This window comes from Notamacropus eugenii, chromosome 5 (assembly GCF_028372415.1).
Source record: "Notamacropus eugenii isolate mMacEug1 chromosome 5, mMacEug1.pri_v2, whole genome shotgun sequence".
Taxonomy (NCBI): domain Eukaryota; kingdom Metazoa; phylum Chordata; class Mammalia; order Diprotodontia; family Macropodidae; genus Notamacropus; species Notamacropus eugenii.
Genome location: NC_092876.1, coordinates 266,456,779 through 266,479,498, shown reverse-complemented (window position 1 = coordinate 266,479,498; position 22,720 = coordinate 266,456,779). Strand labels below are relative to the sequence as shown.

The 22,720-nt window shown below is 36.6% G+C and overlaps 1 protein-coding gene across 11 annotated transcripts in view; it reads left to right on the top strand.

The window, feature by feature from the left end:
• HECW2 (HECT, C2 and WW domain containing E3 ubiquitin protein ligase 2) overlaps positions 1-22,720 on the top strand; it is a 507,687-nt gene that overhangs the window by 436,255 nt on the left and 48,712 nt on the right. For all 11 annotated transcript variants that reach the window (XM_072612728.1, XM_072612727.1, XM_072612726.1 and 8 more), the window contains 2 exons: positions 6,309-6,392; positions 12,599-12,708. In XM_072612728.1, coding sequence (XP_072468829.1) covers positions 6,309-6,392; positions 12,599-12,708 — 194 coding nt within the window. The remainder of the gene's footprint in view (positions 1-6,308; positions 6,393-12,598; positions 12,709-22,720) is intronic.

Sequence of the window (22,720 nt, the reverse complement as noted above, 5' to 3'; positions counted from 1 at the left end):
TTTTATTTTCAAAGATCATTTTTAAGAAATAAGAAATCAAAATAAAAGTTGCTAAAATGTAAGATTTTGTTTCCATTATATACATTAAATCGAGTTTTACCAAACATCTATAAGAAAAGGTTTTTCCTGGTTCAAAATTTGAAATAACCTCAAGCAGAGTCTTTCAGAACAATTGTTCTGTGTCTGTATCTGTGAACTTGCATATTTCTTGGGAATCTTTTTTGTCTGGGCGTCTGAACAGAGCTGAAGGAAATCCCACAACTGTGATGACTGGGTACATGCTATCTAAGTACCATCAACTCCAGTGGCTTCCTGTTGCCTTTAGGATAAAATATAAAGCTCCCCTGTTTAGTTTTTAAAGCCCTACACAAGCATCATTGGACATTACATCCCTCTCAAACTTTGGAATCCAGTTAAACAGGTCTCCTCTCAGTTCTTCACTCACTATATTTCATCTCTCGTCTCCATGCCTTTGTACTGGCCATGCCACGTGCCTGGAACTCACTTTCTCCATCCTTCAGCCTCATAGAATATCTCTTTTCCTTTATGGTGAAACTCAGGCACTATCTTCTATATGAAACCTTTCCTGATTCCTCCAAATGCTACAAAACTCCCTGTCACATCACCTTATTTAACTACTTGGTTTACATTTGTATTTGTTAACTTAATTACTTTATATATATGTAAATGATTTTTATATGTACTTGTTTTCTGCCCCCAATAGAAACGGAGCTCCTTGTGGGCAGGGTTTCTTTCTTTCTTTCGTTCTTTTTTGCCTTTGTATCCCCAGTAACAGGTACATATTATGTACTTAATAAATATGTAATTAATAAATTAATAAACATTTATGTTGTATCTCTAGATAAGTTAAACTGAACATATAACTGATCAGATGCTCCAAGAAATGTTATATTGGGGCAGCTAGGTGGTGCAGTGGATAGATCAGCCTTGGAGTCAAGAGGATCTTAGTTCAAATCCAGCTTTAGACACTTACTACCTGTGTGACCTTGAGCAAGTCTCTTAACCCCAACTGCCTCCAGAAAAAAGGAGGAGGAAGAAGAGGAGAAGGAAGAGGAAGAAAAAGAAGAAGGAGAAGAGAAGAAGAAATAATCATTTTTCACTAACTACTTTACTGAATAAAAACATGTAATGACTGCTGTGGTCAAGGCCCTGTGCCAGGCATTGGGGAAGACACAGTGATAAATAAGACACTGTTCTTGGGTCAAAGGCCTTAAATTTTGTAACACACATCTAGATGCAATAACTGGGAGATTAGCCTCCAAAGGTTTTTGGTTTTTATTGTCGTTTTGTGGACACAACATAGTACTGTGGAAAGTATGCTAGACTTGTTAGGGAAACCAAGAATGAATCCTGCCTCTAGCACTTGCTAGCTGTGGACAGATTTCTTAATTTCTCTGAGCTTTTTTTTCTTCTGTATCTATACAAATGAGTATAATAAGGACTGTGGTGCCTATATCATGGATATGTTGAGACAGTCAAATGAATTAATACATAGAGAACACGCTACGAATCTTAAAATCCCTTAAAAATGTCAGAAAAAAAAGAAAAGTAAATTCTGTTTATAATCTGCTAGCATACTTTTTGATTGTACATTAATCAAATGATCACTCTGTGCATCAGCTGTTGATTCAGTATTCTGAGCCTGCAGTGAGTAAAATGTCATCCAGAAACAGAAGCATTTTTAGGGAATCCTTTTCTATTTGAACCATGCACTGGACATCTTTCTTGACAAAGGCAATCACCATTTGTTCTCTGCTTTACTTCAGTCCAGTTCAGTAAATAGTCACAATGTGCAAGGCATTAGGATAGGTAGGAATAGATCCCTGGCTCTGTGGTCAGAGGACCTGGGTCCAAATCCTGCCCCTGGTACTTTGTAGCATCTTGAGCAACTTGATTAACCTACCTGGGCCTTAATTTGCTCAACTATAAAATGAGAGGACTAGATCAAAGAGTCTATGAGGTCTTATGATCTACCTCCTGCTGTTCAGGAGTTTGTATTCTGCATTATTAGTCAGAAGGTTGTTGAACCTTCTGTGTCTCTGTGATTGAATGGATCAAGGAATCTTGTATTATCTTAACAAAAGTCTTTTTGTTGGAATTTTTAAGACTGCATTTTGTTATACTAACTAAAGCAAATGCTTTTTGGTAATCAACAAATAATTAATATAATAGCATTTGTATCCACTGTATTGTTCAGTCATTTTTCAGTCATGTCAAACTCTTTGTGATCCCTTTTGGGGTTTCTTGGCAAAGCTACTGGAATAGTTTGCCATTTCCTCCTCCAGCTTATTTTATAGATGAGGAAATTGAGGCAAACAAGGTTAAGGGACTTGCCCAGATCACACACCCAATAAATTGTCTGAGGTCAGATTTGAATTTTAGAAGAGACTTCTTGATCCCAGACCCAGCAGTCTATCCGTTGCCCCGCCTCACTGCCCCTGAATATTTCTCCATAAATTTCTCCATAAAAAGTGTGAAAATGTGATGATACATTCTCCTAAAGGTTCATCTGTGAAAGCCAAACTGTCTCCTCCTTTTTCTTATTTTCATCAATATATGTAAAGGCCAGTCCCATAAAGGAGAATTATGTATGGGTATTTGCTTTCATCTTTTTGGCTACCTTTTAAGAAAGTAATATCTTTGACAATCTTTGCCATATTTTAAGAATTTTCTCATCTTTGATATATCTTGAAAACTGATATTTTGAGTACCTGTAAAATTGTATCTCCTCAAGCCTGGTCAGGTCTTGCCCAACTACTTTTTTCTTGAGCACTGTTTCTGCTTTTTCATATGACATGAGAGTGTTCGGATTTTAGAGTCCAAATGTGGTTGTTTCACTGTCATAAATAGTCAGAAGAAATTACTACTGGAGTACTGGCAGCTCCTTTCCATTTCAAGTCTGCTTGTTGTGTTATTTCCAGTCTCAGTTGTCCACACTATTTCCTTATCTTTTTTGAAAATCAGGACAAAATGTGCCCTTCTCTAGCCCTATGTACTTTTCCTGCTCTCTATGCCTTTTCAAAGATCATTGGCACAGCAATCATATCTATAGGTTATTTAAATACCCTTAGATGTAATTCTTCTAGGTCTCACTGAAGGCAGCTATTTGTTCTCTCACCATCTTCATATTTCTCTTGCTTTTCGGTTTCAATTTTTGTTCTTGATCTGGCTTAGTTAGGTTTCACACACCAATCTTTCTAGAGGCTCTTTTCTATTTCCCCTTTCTCTTTTCCCCCCACTGTTTTATTAGGAAGTTCCATTTATAATCTTCTCCCATTCCCTTCTATATTCATTTTACAAATGAATTTATATTTTAAACTATTCATCATCCTTGACAACTAATGTCTCACTGATTGGCAAGGAGAGTCAATGCTTGTTCATTGATGCAGTTTCTTTTGCCCTGCTTATTGGGACATTTAACGATAAGACATGATGGAAATTCTCTAAGAAATGAGAGGTTTTACTCTTATCCATTTCTCATTTTTCAAAATTGACAGCTTATTGAAATAGATCAACATAGAGTAGTTATAATTGCATGCAGTGCCTTATCAAGATAAGATAGGCTTTTCCACTTCTCGTTTGGTGTCCATTTTGGCCTTTGCTCTAACATATCAATGTTTTGACTCTGTAGTCTGTAGATAGTTCCTACATGTCTATGAAGATATTGTCCATTTTATTTTTAGTGATAGTGTTCTGCTTGCCATATCCATTGCCTTCCGACTTGCCTGTGGAGAAGGTGTTCATGACATGTAGGTATGAGGGTCCTAAGGAATTTAGAGACCTTGGTCACTTTCATTTTGTAATCCTAAATTATATTTTCCAATGTATGCGTGTGGGTTTATTTGTGTTTTTTGCTATTTTGCCTTGTGTTCATCTTTTTTGTTGCAGTATACTTTTACATACTTAGAAGTATACTGGTTTGGCTTGGAGAATCTTGTCAAGTTTTTCATAGGATTTCCCTCCTCCTTTACCCTCTCCAAGACATTTTAGTGCATTAGCTACAATCCTCTTGTCTGTGGTCCTCTTACATGGAAGCTAATTAAGAGCCCTGAAAGGAGAGCTGATGAAATGTCACATGATATAATGTTCCCTGTTGCCATTAGGCACATAAAAAAATCCAACTTCAACTCTTTATTTGCCACTCTGATGAGCTATTGGGTTTCCATTTTGCTCCAACTTCTTTATGTCGTAGATTTTATTTATAATAAGAATGTCAATGTGGATATGATTCGTTTCTTTCGGTAATGTTTTGATTCATTGGTTGTTGGACGCTACATTTAGAACAACAAGATTGAATGATGTTTGTAGATTGTCTAAAATCTTCTGTCCTCTTTTATTCAATTCTCAATATAGAAGTGGAAGGAGGCTACGTGAGACTGTGGATTATTTATTTCTTCCTATTGGGTCTTCACAGCCAAATAATTTGCTTCATAGTCAACCAAATAGTGTCAGATTCTCTGGACTTAATGAGGCCACTTCTTGGACAGCTGGCACAATCTGTCATCCTGGTGATATTAAAAGCTATTTCAGTGTGGGATAGCCTTCCAGACCTAGCTCTCTCCTGACATAGCCTTCAAAACCTCTACTCATCCACAATGACTCAGAGTAGGATTTGGTCCTGGAACATATAATGGAACTAAATCAATATGTATTTATGCAACTGGGAGTTATTTCTTTGTTACTAAAAGTAAAGTAGGATGAAGATATAATAAGCAGGATAAGGGTTTCTATCAACTTTTGATCCTATGTTCCAATTGTATTAATATTTTTTTCAGTACTCTCAAGAGGTTTATAGTCTTTTCCTCCTCTATAGCCAAAGACAAATTAGTAATTTAGCATTCTGAAATAGTATTAAGTAACATGGGAAAAACAACCATGAGAGTTTCTTATTAAAACTATATAGATATAGGTAAGATGAGCAGCTCAGAGCTAAGAAAGGAAAAGATTACTCTTGTAATGTTAAATAGATAATGCCAAAGGAAGCTAAAGAATGAGAAAATATTATAATAATATAATAATAATATAATCTTTGAGTGAAGAAAGCCATGAAATATCTGAAAATTATATATGTTGTAGTAATTAATAAACATACATGGGATGAGATAATATGCATAGAATGTGAGGTAGTTAGAGTGGTGTCGTAGAAAAAGCACTGGACTTGGAGTCAAGAAGGAATGAATTCAAATTTTGACTTAGACATTTACTAGCCATGTGACAAGATGCTTGACCTCCTTCAACCTCAGTTTCCTCATCTGTAAAAATGGGCATAATAAAATAGCACCAGATTATTCAGTCACTCAAGCATTTAAGTGCCTGCTATGTGGCAGGCACTGTACTACTGTCCTACAATGACAAGGCCCGCTCACAAGGAGTTCATGGTCTAACAATATGGAGCAGAGATGGCAAACACATGGCTTGCATCTAGCCCCCAACACTCCTAAATACAGCCTAAACAAGCTTAAAAATGTAGTTCCTACTTGATTTCAGTGTGTTGATGTGTTATTTAAAAAGAATCATATAAACGTATAGTTTTCTAGATCAATATACAGCCTACAATGATCCTTACCTATGATTCTATTCGAGTTTGATACCAGTGGTGTAGATAGCATGAAAACAAATAGATAAAAACAAGATATATACAGAATGAATTGGAAATAATCGACAGAAAGAAGGCTATTATTGTAAGGATCAAGTAAAAAAATACATGTAAAGTACATGGCATACCTTCAGCTTCTATTTAAATGTGAGCCATATAATGATTACTTTAAGATCTATGATGTTGATTACTGTGACTGAAGAGTATATGAAATGGACAGTCAGAACAGGGTGTTACAAGCAGAAGAAAGATGTTTAAGGATGCCTGCTTTACTGTATGAGAAGCATATTACATGTAGCTTAAATTTGTGTCTTAAGAAAAAGGAGCGTATCCTTTTAAAAGATCCCTTCTGTAAGTAGCAACCTTCTCCTGAATACTGCTGGGAAGTCAGTGCCACAAATGCTATTGACATGAGAAATTTGTTTCCATTAGTTGAATGGTTCTGCTACCTGAAGCAGCTCTAGCATCAGAGATGACAGCAACAGATAGCCCTTTCATTTCAGATCTTAGTTTATGAGATTCTCTTATTTTCATGGAATTGGCAGAACTAGATTAAAAAGTGGTGTCTGAAAAATAAGAGATGGGGATATGGGAAGAAGGGAGGGGTTATTTTTTCATATCTTATGCTTTTTCCCTCTTACTCTGCTTTGTGTTGTCTTGTTATTCACAAAACTCATCTTTACTTGATTAGGGAGAAGATTCAGTTTATCCGGACAGAGGGTACACCTGGACTGGTACGTCTTTCCAGTGATGCTGATCTTGTAATGTTGCTAAGGTAGGTAACTTATTTGACCCTGAGCTCTTAATATAGATGTCTCTGCGATTGTTTGTTGCAAAGCAGTTCAAGTATGTAATGTGATATGAAGGGGTGACAGATGGCTCCATGACCTGTGAGAGATTTGGTTAATTTAGTCCTACTTTGTCAGCATGAAATAGAGGAAAGAGATTTACTGAATTAGACTTAGAGGGGACCTCAGAAGTCCTCTAGTCTAACCTTTTCATTTTGAAGATGAGAAAGCTAAGGCCCAAAGGTCAGCGAGTGACAAGTATCAAGGCCAAGAGTTGACCATAGGTCTTTTGATTCCAAATAAAATAGTTTTATTCCACTGTATCAAAGAGATCTGAAATCGGAATCCTGTGTCTAAACATTGCCATCGCCATTTATTTATGTCACCTTAGGTCAATCACTTTTCTTTTCTTGGTTTACTCGTTTCTAAAATGAAGGGGCTAGACTAAAGCAATTCCAAGATTCTTTTCTGGCTGTAAACTGATGATTATTTTGAAGTGATATTTGTATTATTAATTGTTATTTCATTATTATTTATTATTATTATACATTATTGGGAGAAGAGGTAGAAAGGGATGGAAAGATAAAAGAGGCAAAATTCTAATAAGGGAGTATAGTACATTGGCAATCCAGACTAACTCTAATTCAGAGGAGAGAAAAATGGATAGTTATAGCCTTTAAGATCATTGTTATTTACCTTTCACTGTCATATAGATCCACAAAATGTGCTTTGCTCCCCTTTTCTGTTTCAACTTATCCACTTAGTTGTGTGGCTTGGAGCACTTATGTGTGGAAATTTAGGACCTGAGTTATCATTTTGTCAATAATACTAAATACCAACTTGAAAGTTCTTAAACATGCTGACCAATTTTGTCTCCGTTGTTGATAAGACTTGCTGTGGTTAGAGAGAAGTGGAAAGAATTTATCAATAATCATTGTCATTTATAATCTGTCTAGAAAAGAGTAATGACTGCTCAGTGTTGAGGAAGTCCAACACTAACCATAGAACAGTACAGAAAATTCTTATTAAGCCATTCAAGAAACGTGCAATTTATTTCAGAGGTAAATAAGAGCTGCAGGGACTCTTTAGTACTGTTCTTGTGGCCAAATGCATCCTAACTGACTGGTAATTGATTGCCTGATGCCTCATAGAATGACAGATTTTGAGAGTTAGAAGGGAGGTCAGTGACCAGAGGGATCCCCACCATGACAAGTGGTCGTCCAGCTTCTACTTGAAGCTTCCAAGAAAAAAATCTCTAGGCAATCCATGCCACATTGGACTAGCTCTGATTGTTAGGAAGTTTTTTTATCCCGTGACATTAAATTTAAATTGAATTCTTTGCAATTCTCATCCCTTTTTCCTAGCTCTACCTCAAACTACTGATCTCTAAAACTAAACTAAAATTATATTATTCTTCCTTGTGGAGTACTTAAAATCTGTTTAATTAAAAGTTTACAGATCCCTTTCCCAATGTGGTATGCTACTTGATAATATCTCAAGGAGTGAAATCCATGAAAAGAAAATGCCAGCAAAGGCCATAATTAAATTTATTTTAAAATCTTCACACAGGTGACATGGCATCTAATTTAAGATTACAGCAAATAGTTGTGTGCATTCATATATATTCTATGCATTCTACCACATTTTGGTTATCCCCCAAATCATTTATGTAACAATAATCAAGCTGGAACACAACTGCTTGATTTCACTCAACACACCCTGGTGTGTGTCACCCAAATCTAAATGGAACAGTTTTATTCTTGGAGATAGGAAAAAATGTGTCACAGCCAAACTGATGAAAATACCAGTCACCATCTACACTTTAATGAGCTTCAGGGTAGGATGCTGAATATTTTAAGCCATGTCATTATTAGATTATTTGCACTTTGGAAGAGTACAAAAGTTGATAAGCATCTTCCCCATGATTTAATTTACCCAAACAAGTGATTTTGAAGTTCATTCATACTGAAAGAACAAGTTAATATTTTTCCTATGGAAAATAAAGATACTTTTTAAAACTTGTGGGCATTTTGGAGAAAGGAAGGAAAAGTTACCTATACACAGTATTCCCTAATTGAAAAGGGGGAAAAAAGACTTTAGATAAGAATGGCAATTTGTTTTAAATTCTAGGAATTTTATTGGGTGACTGATTTCTAATATGCAAACTCAGCATACCTGGATATTTAATCACTATGTCATGGTGATAATGGAAAATTGTCTTCATAGTTTTATGTCTCAGTTCATCAACATTTATTTTGATTATATTTTTAAGTTTAAGTGATTTGATTGGTGCTTAAGTAATTTTTCCACAGATGAAATGGTAAGGGAGAATGTGTGTTTCTATATATTTATATTTCTTAAAAGGAAAATCATCTGTGGTAAAGGGGAAAAGATTATGATAAACCTACAATTTCAAGATTATTGCTCTAGGAAATCATTCCAATTTAAAATACATCTTTTTCTCCTTACTGTGTGTTTTAAATAGACAGAGGATTCTAAAGTTTGAATAAATCATTCAGTTTCATTAGTTCTTTCAGAAATTCATCTCATATAAAATATGCTCTGACCCTTTAGATAATTCCATTTTAAAAAAGTAATTTCAGTACTCATCTTAAGAAATGATTAGTTATTGGATTTTATCAGTAAACAAGGAAGAATGCACATCATAATTTCCCTAGCTTGAATGAATAAAAAGGGTGTGTATATACATATTTCAGCATTCAGATATAAGTTAATTGCAGAAGCATCTATTATAAAATCTTTGTGTCTGTCTGTATCTATCTTGAGATAAATAGTGAGTATTATAAACCCACTCAATTCTCCATCATTATAATTTTTAAAAAAGAAAATCTAAGATTCCTATATTTCAAGCTTCTGTGTAGGTATTAATTAATATCTTTGGGAGAAGCATATGAGCAAAACCATTTTGAAAAAAATATTACTGACTGTATTAATATTATGTGCTCACACATGTTTGTAAAAGTAAGGTGAAATAAAACAGATAGAGAAGTTAATTTTTTCTAGGGAGAAGAGAAGACCAAAAAAAATTGGTATATTTCTTATCTATAATAATAATAAATAATAACAATAATTAGCCCTTAAATCACTCTTTAATATTTACAAAGCAGGTTATAAATATTAATCCTTATAACAACCCTAGGAGGTAGGCACTATTATTATCTTCATTTTACAGATGAGAGCACTGAGGCAGACAGAAGTCTAGTGATTTGCCCAGTAACACACAGATAATAAGTGTCTGAGACTGGATTTGAACTCAAGTCTTCCTGACTGTAGTCCAGCGTTTTATCCACTGTACCACCTCCCTACAGCATAAATATTTTGAGGGCAGGGATTATGTCTTAGATTTCTTTGTGGCCTCAACAATACCTGGCATACAGAAAGGTGCTCAAAATTTTCTGTTCCTTTGATTTCCTTCTGATTTTTTCCCCAAATCTTGAAGCCTTAGTGTGATGTCTTAAAATTTCACATTTAAATCCAGAAATACATAGTTGAAGGGAAAATAGTTTAATTTCAGAGATTGGTTGAATGTTGCATATAATTGGTTTAAAGAAACACCTCATAATTAATGAAAAGAAATGTAAAGGAAGGTGGCCTAGCCATACCAGATCTTAAATAGCAGTACTACTTGGTACTGGCTAAGAAATAGAGAGGTAGATCAGTGGAATAGGTTAAGTACACAAGACACAGTAGTCAGTGATTATAGTAATCTACTCTTTGATAAGCCCAAAGACTCCAACTTCTGGGATAAGAAATCACTATTTAACAAAAACTGCTGGGAAAACTAGAAAACAGTATGACAGACACTAGGCATAGACCAGCATCTTATACTGTATACCAAGATAAAGTCAAAATGGGTACACAATTTAGATATAAAGGCTGACACTATAAGCTAACTTAGGTGAACAAGGAATAGTTTACCCATCATATTTATGGAGAAGGGAAGAATTTATGACCAAACAAGAGATAGAGTACACTATGAAATGCAAAATGGATGATTTTGATTCCATTAAATGGAAAGTTTTTGCACAAAGGCAGCGTAACCAAGTTGAGAAGGGAAGCAGAAAGTTGAGAAACAATTTTTACAGCCAGTATCTTTGATAAAGGCCTCATTTCTAAAATATAGAGAGAAGTGAGTCAAATTTATAAGAATACACATCATTCCCTAATTGATGGATGGTCAAAGGATATGAACAGGAAGTTTTCAGATGAAGAAATTAAAGCTATCTATAGTCATATGAAGAAATATTCTAAGCCACTCTTGATTAGAGAAATGCAAATCAAAGCAGCTTTAAGATACACATCACACCTATCAGATTGACTAATATGACAAAACAGGAAAATGATAAGTGTTGGAGAAGATGCGGGAAAATTGGAACACTAATGCATTGTTGGTGGAGTTGTGAACTGATCCAACCATTCTGGAGAGCAATTTGGAACTTTGCCAAAAGGGTTATAAAACTGTGCATACCCTTTGATCCAGCAATACCACTTCTAGGTCTGTATCTCAAAGAGATTATAAAAATGGGAAAAGGATCCACATGCACAAAAATGTTTATAGGAGCTCTTTTTGTGGTGGCCAAGAACTGAGGTAATGCCCATCAGTTGGGAAATGGCTGAACAAGTTGTGGTATATGAACATAATGAAATGCTATTGTGCTACAATAAAGGATGAATAAGTGGACTACAGAAAAACCTGTAAAGACCTATATGAACTGATGCTGAGTGAAATGAGCAGAACTAGGAGAACATTATACACAGTAACAGCCACAGTGTTTGAGGACTGCTTCTGATAGACTTAGCCCTTCATAGCAATGCAAGGACTTAAAACATTCCCAAAGGCTCCTGAGGCGAAATGCCATCCACATCCAGAGAAAGAACTACGGAATCAGAACACAGAATGAAGGAGACTATTTTCTCTTGTGTATAGTTTTAGTTTGGTTTGTTTTTCTCATGGTTTCTCCCATTTTTTTTAATTCTTCTATGCAACATAACTAATGTGAATTTATGTGCTGAACCCATGTAAGATTGCATGCTGTCTCAGGGAGGGGGGGACAAGGAAGGAGGAGAAAATGTAAAACTTATGGAAGTGATTGTTGAAAACTGAAAACAAATTAATTAAATTTTTATAAAAAGAAATGATGAGCAAACAGACTTCAGAAAAACCTGAAAAAATATATTTGAACTGACACTGAGTGAAATGAGCAGAATCAGGAGAACACTGAACACAGTAACATCCACATTGTCTGATGACTAACTTTGATAGACTTAGCTTTTCTCAGCAATGCAAGGATCTAAGACAACTCCTAAAGACTCATGATGGAAAATGCTATCCACATCCAGAGAAAGAACTTTGGAGTCTGATTGCAGGGTGAAGCATACTATTTGCCATCCTTTTTTTGTTGTTTTCTTTGTTTTTTCTTTCTCGTGATTCCTCCATTGGTTCTAATTCTTTACAATGTGACCAATGTGAAAATATGTTTAATATGTATGTATATGTAGAGTCTATATCAGATTGCATGCAGTCTTGGGGGGTGGGGAAGGAGAAAAAATTTAAAACTCAAAATCTTATGGAAGTGAATGTTGAAAATTAAAAATTAATTTTTTTAAAAAAAGAAAATAAGAACATCTTGGAGACTTGATTGGTTTAGGGAAAACAACTAATCTAACTTCCAGGCCTATTAAGGCATAAAATCTCAGTCCACAAGTAATCAGGTTTCCTCAGTCATGACTTACTTCCCACTGCCATACAAGTAGAAAAAATTCTTCTGATTGTGCCCCCTTGGAGAATTGGGAGGGGTAAGGGTGAGGGGAGTACCAAGGTGAACTGTAGCCAACTGAACCAAGAATGTATCATAGTTGAGTAGCCTTTCCATGTTGTTGTTGAATAAATTTTTGTTAGATGTTAAAAAAACAGAACGAAATAAAAACATCTCACAAACAGATGCCACCTCTTTTAAAGGAGATCAAGAAGACTTATTTTCCTTCACAAAAATAACATGAAAGGCCCCCTTCCCTAGGAAGCTGAATATAACCTATAAGTCCTATGGAATGGAAGGAGAGTGATAGTAGTCACATTATGATAAAGTGAGAATACCTGTTATATGCAGAATTTTAAGAGTAAGGAACTTTGGTCTCTGATGGTAGCCAATTTCTCCTCTCTGGTCTTTCCTAGTTTATTTGAAGAAGAGATAATGTCATATGTGCCTCCACATGCCTTACTCCACCCCAGCTATTGCCAGTCCCCACGCAGTTCCCCTGTGTCCTCACCTCAGAACTCTCCAGGTAAGCTCACACTGACCATGGAAGTCCTGTCTTTACCAGGGACAAGTGAGGCAATAGTTTGGGAAGACATTTCAATGGTTATTACCTGAGTAACTCTTTGGTTACGCTTGTATTTCTTAGAACTTTAAAACTAACTTATTTCTAGGATTACTTTTGATAGACAAAGTTATCAAGATTCTAGAGCATGAAATAAATTGCCGATAGTGACATGCTTGTTGGTCACTTTCTTATTGTTTGGCTAAACTATGTTTAGTATTCTGCAACAATGAAAATTATCGATGTAAATTTCAGTTTACTCATGTGCCACGGAAATTACCCATCATCATTTTGGGGAATCTCAAATAATCTCCTCTCATTCAGGGGGGTATATTTGATGAAATAATTCTATTGCCAGGAAATGTTCTCTAAATACTTCAACAAATCTGTGATTTCAATGATGTAGGCGTTACCTCCATTAGTACAGATTACAACCTATCTATCCCTTCTCATGCTATGATTTTCTTGTTCATGCCCTTCTATAGATCCCTCATATATTATCTGCCTACTCTGCTAGAGGACTTTAATATTCTTTTGGTACCAGTGTAATACTAAGGTTGTCTGTCTGCCATCCTTTTCTCCTTTTAATACATGACAAGTTGACCAGTGATCATAAATTTCCTGGATATCTTGGATACCACTTCTTGTGCATGAATCATGGTTAATAATAGGCTGCAGCCTGCTTACTCATGTACCAAAAACCTGATTCTGAGGTGGCTTACTTGCAAATTGTCTTGATAAATAGAATATGTAAAACCATTCTCCTATCCTTCTACTTTGCCTTTTGGGTTATTTCATTATTTCTAATGATCTTTACGATAATAACAGTTTCTACTAAATCTAAATATTTTCACTTCTCCTGATGCTAAAAGTTCTAAGTTATTGAAGAGATACATGATGTTTGGCAGCTCATGTCAACCAAGAATATGTTTCCCATACTTGTTTTTTAAGACCATAGGCCCAATGACTTTTTAGAACTGGAAAGGATCACAAAGATCATGTAATGAACCCCTCTCCTCATTCTCTTCATTTATAGATGAAACAGATGAATCTGAGAAAGCATTCTTTGAATTCTTTATCTAATGCTAGCTCAGGTTTCTCTCTAATAAGTTCTTCAAAGATTGTCACATATTCAGTTTTTCTTTGAGGATTCCAAGTTAATTATGGGATAAGGGGAACCTTAAGTTAACATAATTCATCTCCACAAAACAATCATATAAGGTCATCAGTATTTCCTCTGGATGAATTGAGGAATAGAAATATAGGGTCATCCAAAGCAGAGATTAAGAGGAAATAATAATAACGAGAAACATAAGATATCACCAAAATGCTTAGTCTTCTTATTTAGTGTTTTAGAAATTAGTTACTTCTTATGTAGGATACTTTCATTTTAAAGTCCCTACAGTCTATCAAGCATCAGTCTTAGATAAATTGTACAAAGATATGAAAGACATATCTGCAGAATTGACTTTATGTTGGAATCAAATGCATTCAGGACTCTCAGATTTAGGATAATATATTTTCTGAGTATATGTATAACCCAGATATCATGACAGTAATAGGAATATTTGGGTACTTTTTAATTTTTGGAAAGAATGATCTCCATATTTTTAGCCAAGTCTCTTTTTAGTGGGACTCCTTTGTTTTTGAAGTTGATGTGTATTGCTTGATACTAGTGGAAACCATTATAACTGATTTCACATGCCAAAAGATTAGGATCAGCTAACACTATCTAATGAAGGTCCTTTTGAGGCTTTTTAATAGATTAAAATTTCCTTTTGAAATTGTCCCTTGAGTTTTTTGAGAAAGCAACATTTCCAACAGACTCAAAGTTTGAACTCCTTTCTCTAGAATTTCACCACTTCAGGCTGCAATGAAAATAATATTGTTAAAAGTTACTACTATATAATAAAATTTAATGATCATTTAAAAAATCCCTCTAGAGACTTGGTAGTCTTTTCAAAGTGCTTCTTATCTCCAGTACATTTGCATTTCTGCAAGCAAAAATGGTGATGGGAGCTATGGAAAATTTGATTCATTTTCTTTACAGCTGTCAGACTACTCATCTAAAATTTATCAAAATCTTGGAATGGAAGTGTTTGTTTTTGTGGGATAATTCTAATGCCAGCCTCAACTACAGCTACGCCAACAGGAAAAGATCTTTTAAAATTTCATATGATTTATTATTCCAAATATGAGACCCAATAGTTTAAGAAACATTTCTAAAAGCATGTCATTTTTATTACCATTTGAATAATGAGATAAGTGTTCTCTTATGTGAACACCTTTCAGATAAATGAAATTTACCCACTGTAATGTCAAAACCTTTTAATATTTAATAATTTTTTATAAAAATTCAGGTCAGGCACACTTCCCTGCCTTCTCAGAGTAAGATAAATGATTTCTTGTTGACTCAGTCATCATTATAATTATTAATAACCATTCTGTGCTAATCCATAGTAACTTTAATATCTTTATCCTTTCTGTCGGTGGCTACTTATGTTGTTTCTCCATAGGTTTTATTTAAAATATATACATAAATAGTATTTTGTAGGATAAGAAATCAAAAAACCATTTTTGTTGGAATTGTGTTCAAAATAAATTGTTGATGGACTCTGAGCATCTCTTCTACAAAAGCAAGTCATGGAATTTCTGAGTTCAAAGAGACCAGATAGAGGTCATTCCTACAGTAACCCTGGCAAATGATCATCCAACTTCCATCAGACTGCCAAAATTTACATATCCAGCCCTCATCTCTCTCCTGAATTCCAATCCGTTATCTCCATCTGGATGTCCCATAAACATCTCAAACTCGATATACCCAAACACAACTCACTATTTTCCCCTCGAAATCTCCTCTTCCAAAATTCATGTTTCTTTTGAGGACACCATCATCCTCAATCACTGTTCCTGTTATCCAGGTTTATTACCTCAGAGTTAACTTCCTCTTCTTCCTTTCCCTCATCCACCATATATAACCAGTTGCCAAGCCTTGTCAATTCAAACTTGGCAGCATCTTTTCAGTCTGTTCTTGTTCTCTACTCACACAGCCATCCCTCTGAGGAGACCCTTATCATCCCTTACTTACCTAGCCTCCTAAATGGCTGGCCTGCTTAAAACCTTTTCTCTCTCCGTTCCATTCTATACACAGTTGCTACAATATTTTTGAAGTATAGGTCTGACTCTATCAGTCCCCCACTCAAGATACTTCTGTGGCTTCCTTCAAATTGTCCCTGGGATAAAATACAAAATCTTTGTCTTAGTATTTGAAAGCATTTACAGTTTGTATCCAGTTTCCTTTCCCAGAATTTCACATTACATCCCTTAAATATATATTCCCCACAAACTGGCCTGAACTCAAATTTCTATTTGCCACTTTAGCGCCTTTTTCCAGGCTGTCCTGGATGCCTGGAATGCACTCCCTCCTTACTTTTACCTCAGACATTCATCTTAAGAAGACTTTTTGGATCCCTCCAATTACTAGTGCTTTCCTCCTCTTAAATTGTATTGTATTTCCATTTTTTGTATAAATGTCACCTCTCCCCTGAGAGTAGGGACTGTTTTTGTTTTTTCTTTCCACAGCATCTGACACAATGTCTTGCACAAAGTAGGGACTTAATAAATTCTTGTTCGTTGAGTTGAACTTAAATGCTAGAACATTTGTGCATAGGCATTATGATGCCAGTTGCCACAGTTCAGAGATTTCTTTTGCTTGTTTCCTGATTCTCACCTGTGTTTTGGATACCCAATACCTAAGCTCCATATAATCAGGATGTGGCCATCTTTATTGTTTAGTTTCATTGTTATATTAGCCTTCAGCTAGATCTGGTGCCAACAGGAGATGTTTAAGTTGGCATGAGGATTTCTGTTTTTTAAATAAAAGGATTTGGAAACGATTGGCATCATGAGCCTTCCAAGGACTTGACCATGGAGTGACCCAAAGAAAAGAGAGTTGCAAGCAAAATGCAGGGCAAATATCTAGTCTCAAAGTCAATCCAGACAGATGTATGGAAAGACCAGGAGGGAACAGTGCCACACCCTAGGAGTCAAGTAGAGTCCTTATTTCCCTGGTGTCTATTACATTATTCATATATTCGTAGGTAGATGGTATCCATTGTTGGTAGTTATTGACATGAGAAAAAAGACTATGTGGATGACTCTTAAATCTATTTATGTGTCTCCTAAGGTCCAGCCCTGTATTACCAGTTGCTGGATATCACCATCTGATTATTCCATTGGAATTTCAAACTGGAAAATATCTGAAACAATTTCAATTCATTATTTTGCTCCCCCCCAAACTTGTCCTCCTTCCTAAACCGTCTATTTCTATAAAGTATACTTATCATACTTTAAGTCACAAAGATTTGTAACCTCTTGACTCTGTCTTTTTCTTCACTCTTCATATCTAGTTGGTTGCCAAGTCTTGTCATTTCTGCTGCTACAACATATCTCATGTCTGTTCCTTCTCTCCATTCACAGTCACCATCTGCATTTAGGTCCCTATCATCCATTGCTATTACAATTGCAACTAAATAGCAGTGATTAGAATGTTGGACTTGGCATCAGAAATATTTAAATTCAGATCAGCTACTGACTGTGTGACGTTGAGCAATCTTAATCTGTCTCAACCCTCAGTTTCTTAATCTGTAAAATTGGTGTAATAGTAGCACTTATGGGGGCAGCTAGGTGGTGCAGTTGATAGAGCATCCACCCTGGAGTCAGGAGGACCTGAGTTCAAATCTGAACTCCAATACATATTAGCTATATGATCCTAGGCAGGTCACTTAACCCCAATTGCCCCCAAAATAATAATAATAATATCACCTACATCACAGCAAAGTTGTGAGGATCAAATGAGATAACATGTAAAATGCTTTGTAAACCTTAAAGTGCTGTAGAAATATTAATAATTATCATAAATCGGTTTCCCTGCTTCTAGTCCCTCTCCAGTCCAATCCACTGAAGTGCTGAATTTAGATACTGACAGTACCAACCTGCCATGTCACTCCCCATTCAAGAAGATGCAGTTGTTTTCTTTTGCTTGTAGGACAAGAAAGTGAATCCTCAGTTGGCACTGAAGGCTCTTCACAATCCAGCTCCAGTTTGTCTTTCCAGATGTATTTCCCCTTGTTCTTTCTCATACACTCTAAATTCCAGCTTCCATTCAAAACTCAGCTCCAGTGCTACCTCTTGTCTGTCTTCATTCCTCAATTATTAGAATTTTTATTTTGTGGTTGTTTTGCTGCTGTTCAGTAGTTTCAGTGTCTGACTCTTTGTGACCCTGTTTTGTTTTGTTTTTTTGGCAAAGATGCTAGAATGGTTTGCCATTTTCTTCTCCAGCTCATTTTACAGATGAGCAAACTGTGGCAAACAAGGTAAAGTGACTTGTCCAGGGTCACAAAGCCAGACAGTGTCTGAATCCAGATTTGAACTCAGGAAGATGAATCTTCTTGATTTCATACCTGGCACTCTATCCACTGTACCACCTAGTTGCCCCCTCTCCTAAAATTATTTTGCATATGTGTTGTATTCATTTGTGTTCTGCTGCTTCCCCTAATAGAATATAAACTTTGGAAGACAGGAATGGTTTCACATTTTTTGCATTTATCTCCAGCACCTAGCACAGTGCCTTGGCATATGATATTTGTCAAATGGAATTCTATGTTAAGAAAATTATTGGATTGAGTTGTGAATGTGCATCTATGTATGGATAAGTTAACCTACTATGAAATATTATCTTATTGTGCTATGCAGCACAACAAAAACATAAAATGAATGCTAGAGATTCCTTCCTACATAAGATGGACAAAAGAAGAGGAATTCAAACCAATATTTTAACTGGTTATTTCATAAATATTGGGATAGATCTATGATTTCATTAGTATAGGAAATCCCTGAATGAGTGCGCGCGCACACACACACACACACACACACACACACACACACACACACCAATTCAAGCCCCTTCTCTGAAACTTACAGTCTTAGAGAGTTGGCTAGAATGACTTGTCCAAGGTCACCAAGCCAGGGTATGTAAGAAGCAGGTTTTCCAAGATCTGAGGTCAGCTTTCTATGTCTCTATCCGTTATGCCATATATATATGGAAAGATAGATCCATATTGAGAGAGCACACTTGTTTCCTTTTTTGCTTTCTTTCTCAAAATGCTAAACATAAAACTAAACTATTCATGAAGATATTTTGTCTTGGTCCTCTTTTTGTGGTCATGTTAATACCACAGTTGCATTGGTTCAGTCTTTCAGGACTATGGTTGATTCCCAAAGTAGAAGTAATTATTGTATTTTTCCTGGAGTTTCTTGGCACTTACAGCTGACTTGCAATAAGAATTTGTCATTCCTGGACAGAATCATTTAGGGGTAATTTTTTAACCATGAAATCATGCATGAGTGATTTTAATTTTTCCATAATAGAACCATTTCAAAGGTATTTGTGGACTTGATAAGTTTCAGTGCCCAGATCCTTCAGAATGGGGTCCTTTTGCCTAGCATGAAAATGGAGTTTAGGTTCATTTTATGAGCTCAATATTGATCATGGCATCTCACACTTCCCTTCAACTATCTTAAATGATGGGGAAAAGGAGAATAATAGATTTGTCATTTATTTAAAGTTGTTAGCTATTACAAGGGTTCCATTTCATTCTGTTCAGTACTATGAGCTGGTTCCTTTGTTACCTCTAGTCTTATGACTGTAATATCCCCACAGCTCTGTACTCTGAGCTTTGTGTGGTTGCCCCCTCCCATTCCTATGCATGTATTACAGTTTCATATTTCCAAATGGCTATCAGACATTTCCATATGGATGTCCCATAATTTCTACATGCTCAACAAGCCCAAAGCTGAACTCTCCATCTTTTCCCTGAAGCTGACCCCTTTTCCCAACTACCCTATCACATCAGAAAGGGATAATAAATAGATAGACTTGGGAGTCCAGAAATCTGGGTTTGAATTCCACCTTATATATTCTCTGAGCAAACCTGGGAGAATGACTTAAGGTCTCTGGGAGAGTTTTCTGTGTAGAGCTGGGCAACTGATTTAAACTGCCATCTGTAAAATAGAGGTAAAAACAGTAGCACTAGATTTACCTCTCTCAATTCCCGCTACATACATTGTTTGTTGGCAGTCCAGTCTCTCTGGTGAAATGGGCAACTAGGGAGAGTTCAAGGAGGAAGCAGGAGAGTCTCTTGGGGTTCATTCCCCCTCCCCTCAGTAGTCTTTTGATTATAGGCACAATGGTCTACTTCTTCAAAGTGCCTCAAATCTTAATTGCTTTTCATTGATATCACCTTCTATGATATGACTAAGCACAGAAGCATGTCTAATTCTTTAAACCAGTTCCAATATATTTTGTTGTCTGATTTCATCCAATGACTTAACTCCTTCCAAAATGAATAAGGACTTGTTTAGACCTAGATTACGCTTTTGATTGGTGTTTTTGCTTTAATCAAAAGGTGGTCTCACCAGACAAAGGCGTCAGGGTGTAGAGCATCTTGTTGCTTAGATTAATTGGGGTTAGGAATCTGAGACCTTCTTCTTACACTTAGATTATTGCAACAACTTCATAGATGGTTATTATGTCTTCATTCTCTTTTTTTCCTCTCCATATTACTCCTAGACTAATCTTTCTTAAACACTACTGCTATTTTAGTTGTACTTTCCACCCCTACCCCCTTTAACAGGCTACAACCAGGATTATAATTAGGATAGGGCAGCTGGGACTTCAGCCTAGATAATTTAGAGGGTATTACTAGAGGGTAAGTGCTATCTGGGAGCCATTTCCCTCAAACCTATCCCTCTCATCCTTCCCTCTCCCTCTCTCCAGGAAGCAGCACTGTAATTCATCCTCTACCCATCTGGCCACCTACCTTGACTACCAGCACTGCTGATCCCTTGCCTAACTCATACCCCTAGTAGTTTATTATTTACTCCCTAGCCCACTCAAATCCCCTCCCCCCAAAATGACAGAGAACGTTGTTTTTCCCCTTTGGTGAAGCAGCTAGCCACAAACAGTGCAAAATCACAAGTTTTCTTTCACTCATGACACTCTGGTGGACCTTCTCCCTCCCACTCCTCCAATGCCACCACTATTTGTCTTAGGTGAAGTTTAAAAGAAAAAATTAGGGGAGGTTGGTTATATCTCTGGCTACGAGGGTTCTCTGCTATCTGCAATATTAAAACCAAAAGTATCTCCCTGACTTTTAAGACCCAGAGCCCTGAATAATCTGGCTCATTTCTACCTATTTAACCTTATTTCCTTATTATTCTATGCTGTGAAACATCTACTTCATTCATGTGAGGCAACTCACTGCTCACAGGACAGGGGATGTTCATTCCTATCTCCTCTCTTCAGCTCTTGCAGTTTCTCCACACCAAATTTTTTTTCCTCCATTACAATTATCTAGATTCTCCTGATACTTCAAGACCCAGATCAAGGCTCTTTTCTTTCATCTGTACTTCTCATTTGTATTCCATTAGTGGTGAACTTTTGGAGGACAGGGAGCATGTTGTTGCCTTTCTTTGTGTCCTTCATTGTGTCCAGGGAGGACTAGCATGTCTGGTGTGTGGGCTTGCCTAACCCTTTTCAGGGCTGCTCCTCCACCTTTGGTGTCCACCTTCATCCAGCTCTCACTTGTGGCTCCAAGAAGCTGTAGCACATGCAGCAGCCATACTCCAGGAGGGCCACCTTGGCAGAATAGCTAAAACTGGTCAAAGGTAACTGACAGGCCTCAGACTCGTCAGGGAGTTTTACCCTAAGCATGTGAAGACTTTTTCATTTGGAATGGGTGAATGCAAACAGTTTGCTCCAAGGGTCATGAAGGTGACTGATGCAGTGCTTCTGTGGAGTGCTTAGAGCTTGGTCATCCACAGAACATGCCAAGATCATCATCCACTGCATCCTGGGGCCATTGACCATCATTCAAATTTTTTTCTTGCCCTTGGATTTTGATGACTCTAGAAGAGAGAGTGAGGCTGAGGGTGTTATGCAGTTCTGCTTCACACATAGGACATCACCCTGATGAACGATTAACACCAACAGTCCTCTGCACATAGCACAGCACCTGGTACCATAGTAAGTAATAATTGTTTGTTGATTGCCACCGGCTTTTCTAGGTATGCAGTGAACTGTATGAACCCTAAACTTATAAGTACTGTGCTTGTGCAATCTACCATGAATTGTATGGAAGCAACTCTTGCAATCACATGGGTATGCTGAAGTCTCCAATCTCTTTCTTGTTGTGTTGTAGTTCCTCACAACAAAAAAATGTCATGAGCTAAAACAAAGTTCAAGAACCGCTGGTTTTTATGAGACGTTACTCATCTACTCCAGCCCATGTTGATCTCTAGTCCCTCTCCCTGCTTCTGCAACACAGAGTTGGAAATGACTTCAAATATCATCTGGCCTAACCTATACCTGACTTGTAGTCATCTACTCTCTGTGTGAAGACCACCATTGAGGAATTATAATAACAATGATAATGGCTAAATAACATTTATATAGCACTTACTACGTGCCAGGCACTGTGCTAAGTGCTTCACATTTATTATCTCCTCTGATCCTCATCATATCCCTGGGAGGTAAGTGCTATGATTATCCCCATTTTACAGATGAGGAAACTGAGGCAAGCAGAGGCTAAGTGACTTGCCCAGGGTCACACAGCTTAAGTAAGTGTCTGAGGCCAGTTCTGAACTCAGGTCTTTCTGACTCTAGGCCCAAAGCTCTATCCTCTGTATCCCCCAGCTGTCCTAATACCCCAACACCTGTGGAGGCAGCTCATTCCATTTTTGTTGGTTCAGTCATGTCTGACTCTTTGTGGTTTAGGGATTTTCTTGGCAAAGATACTGGATTGGCTTCCCATTTCTTTCTCCAATTTATTTTATAGATGAAGAAACTGAGGCAAAAAAGTTTAGGTGACTTGCCCAAGGTCATACAACTAGTATGTGTCTAAGGTTGTATTTGAAC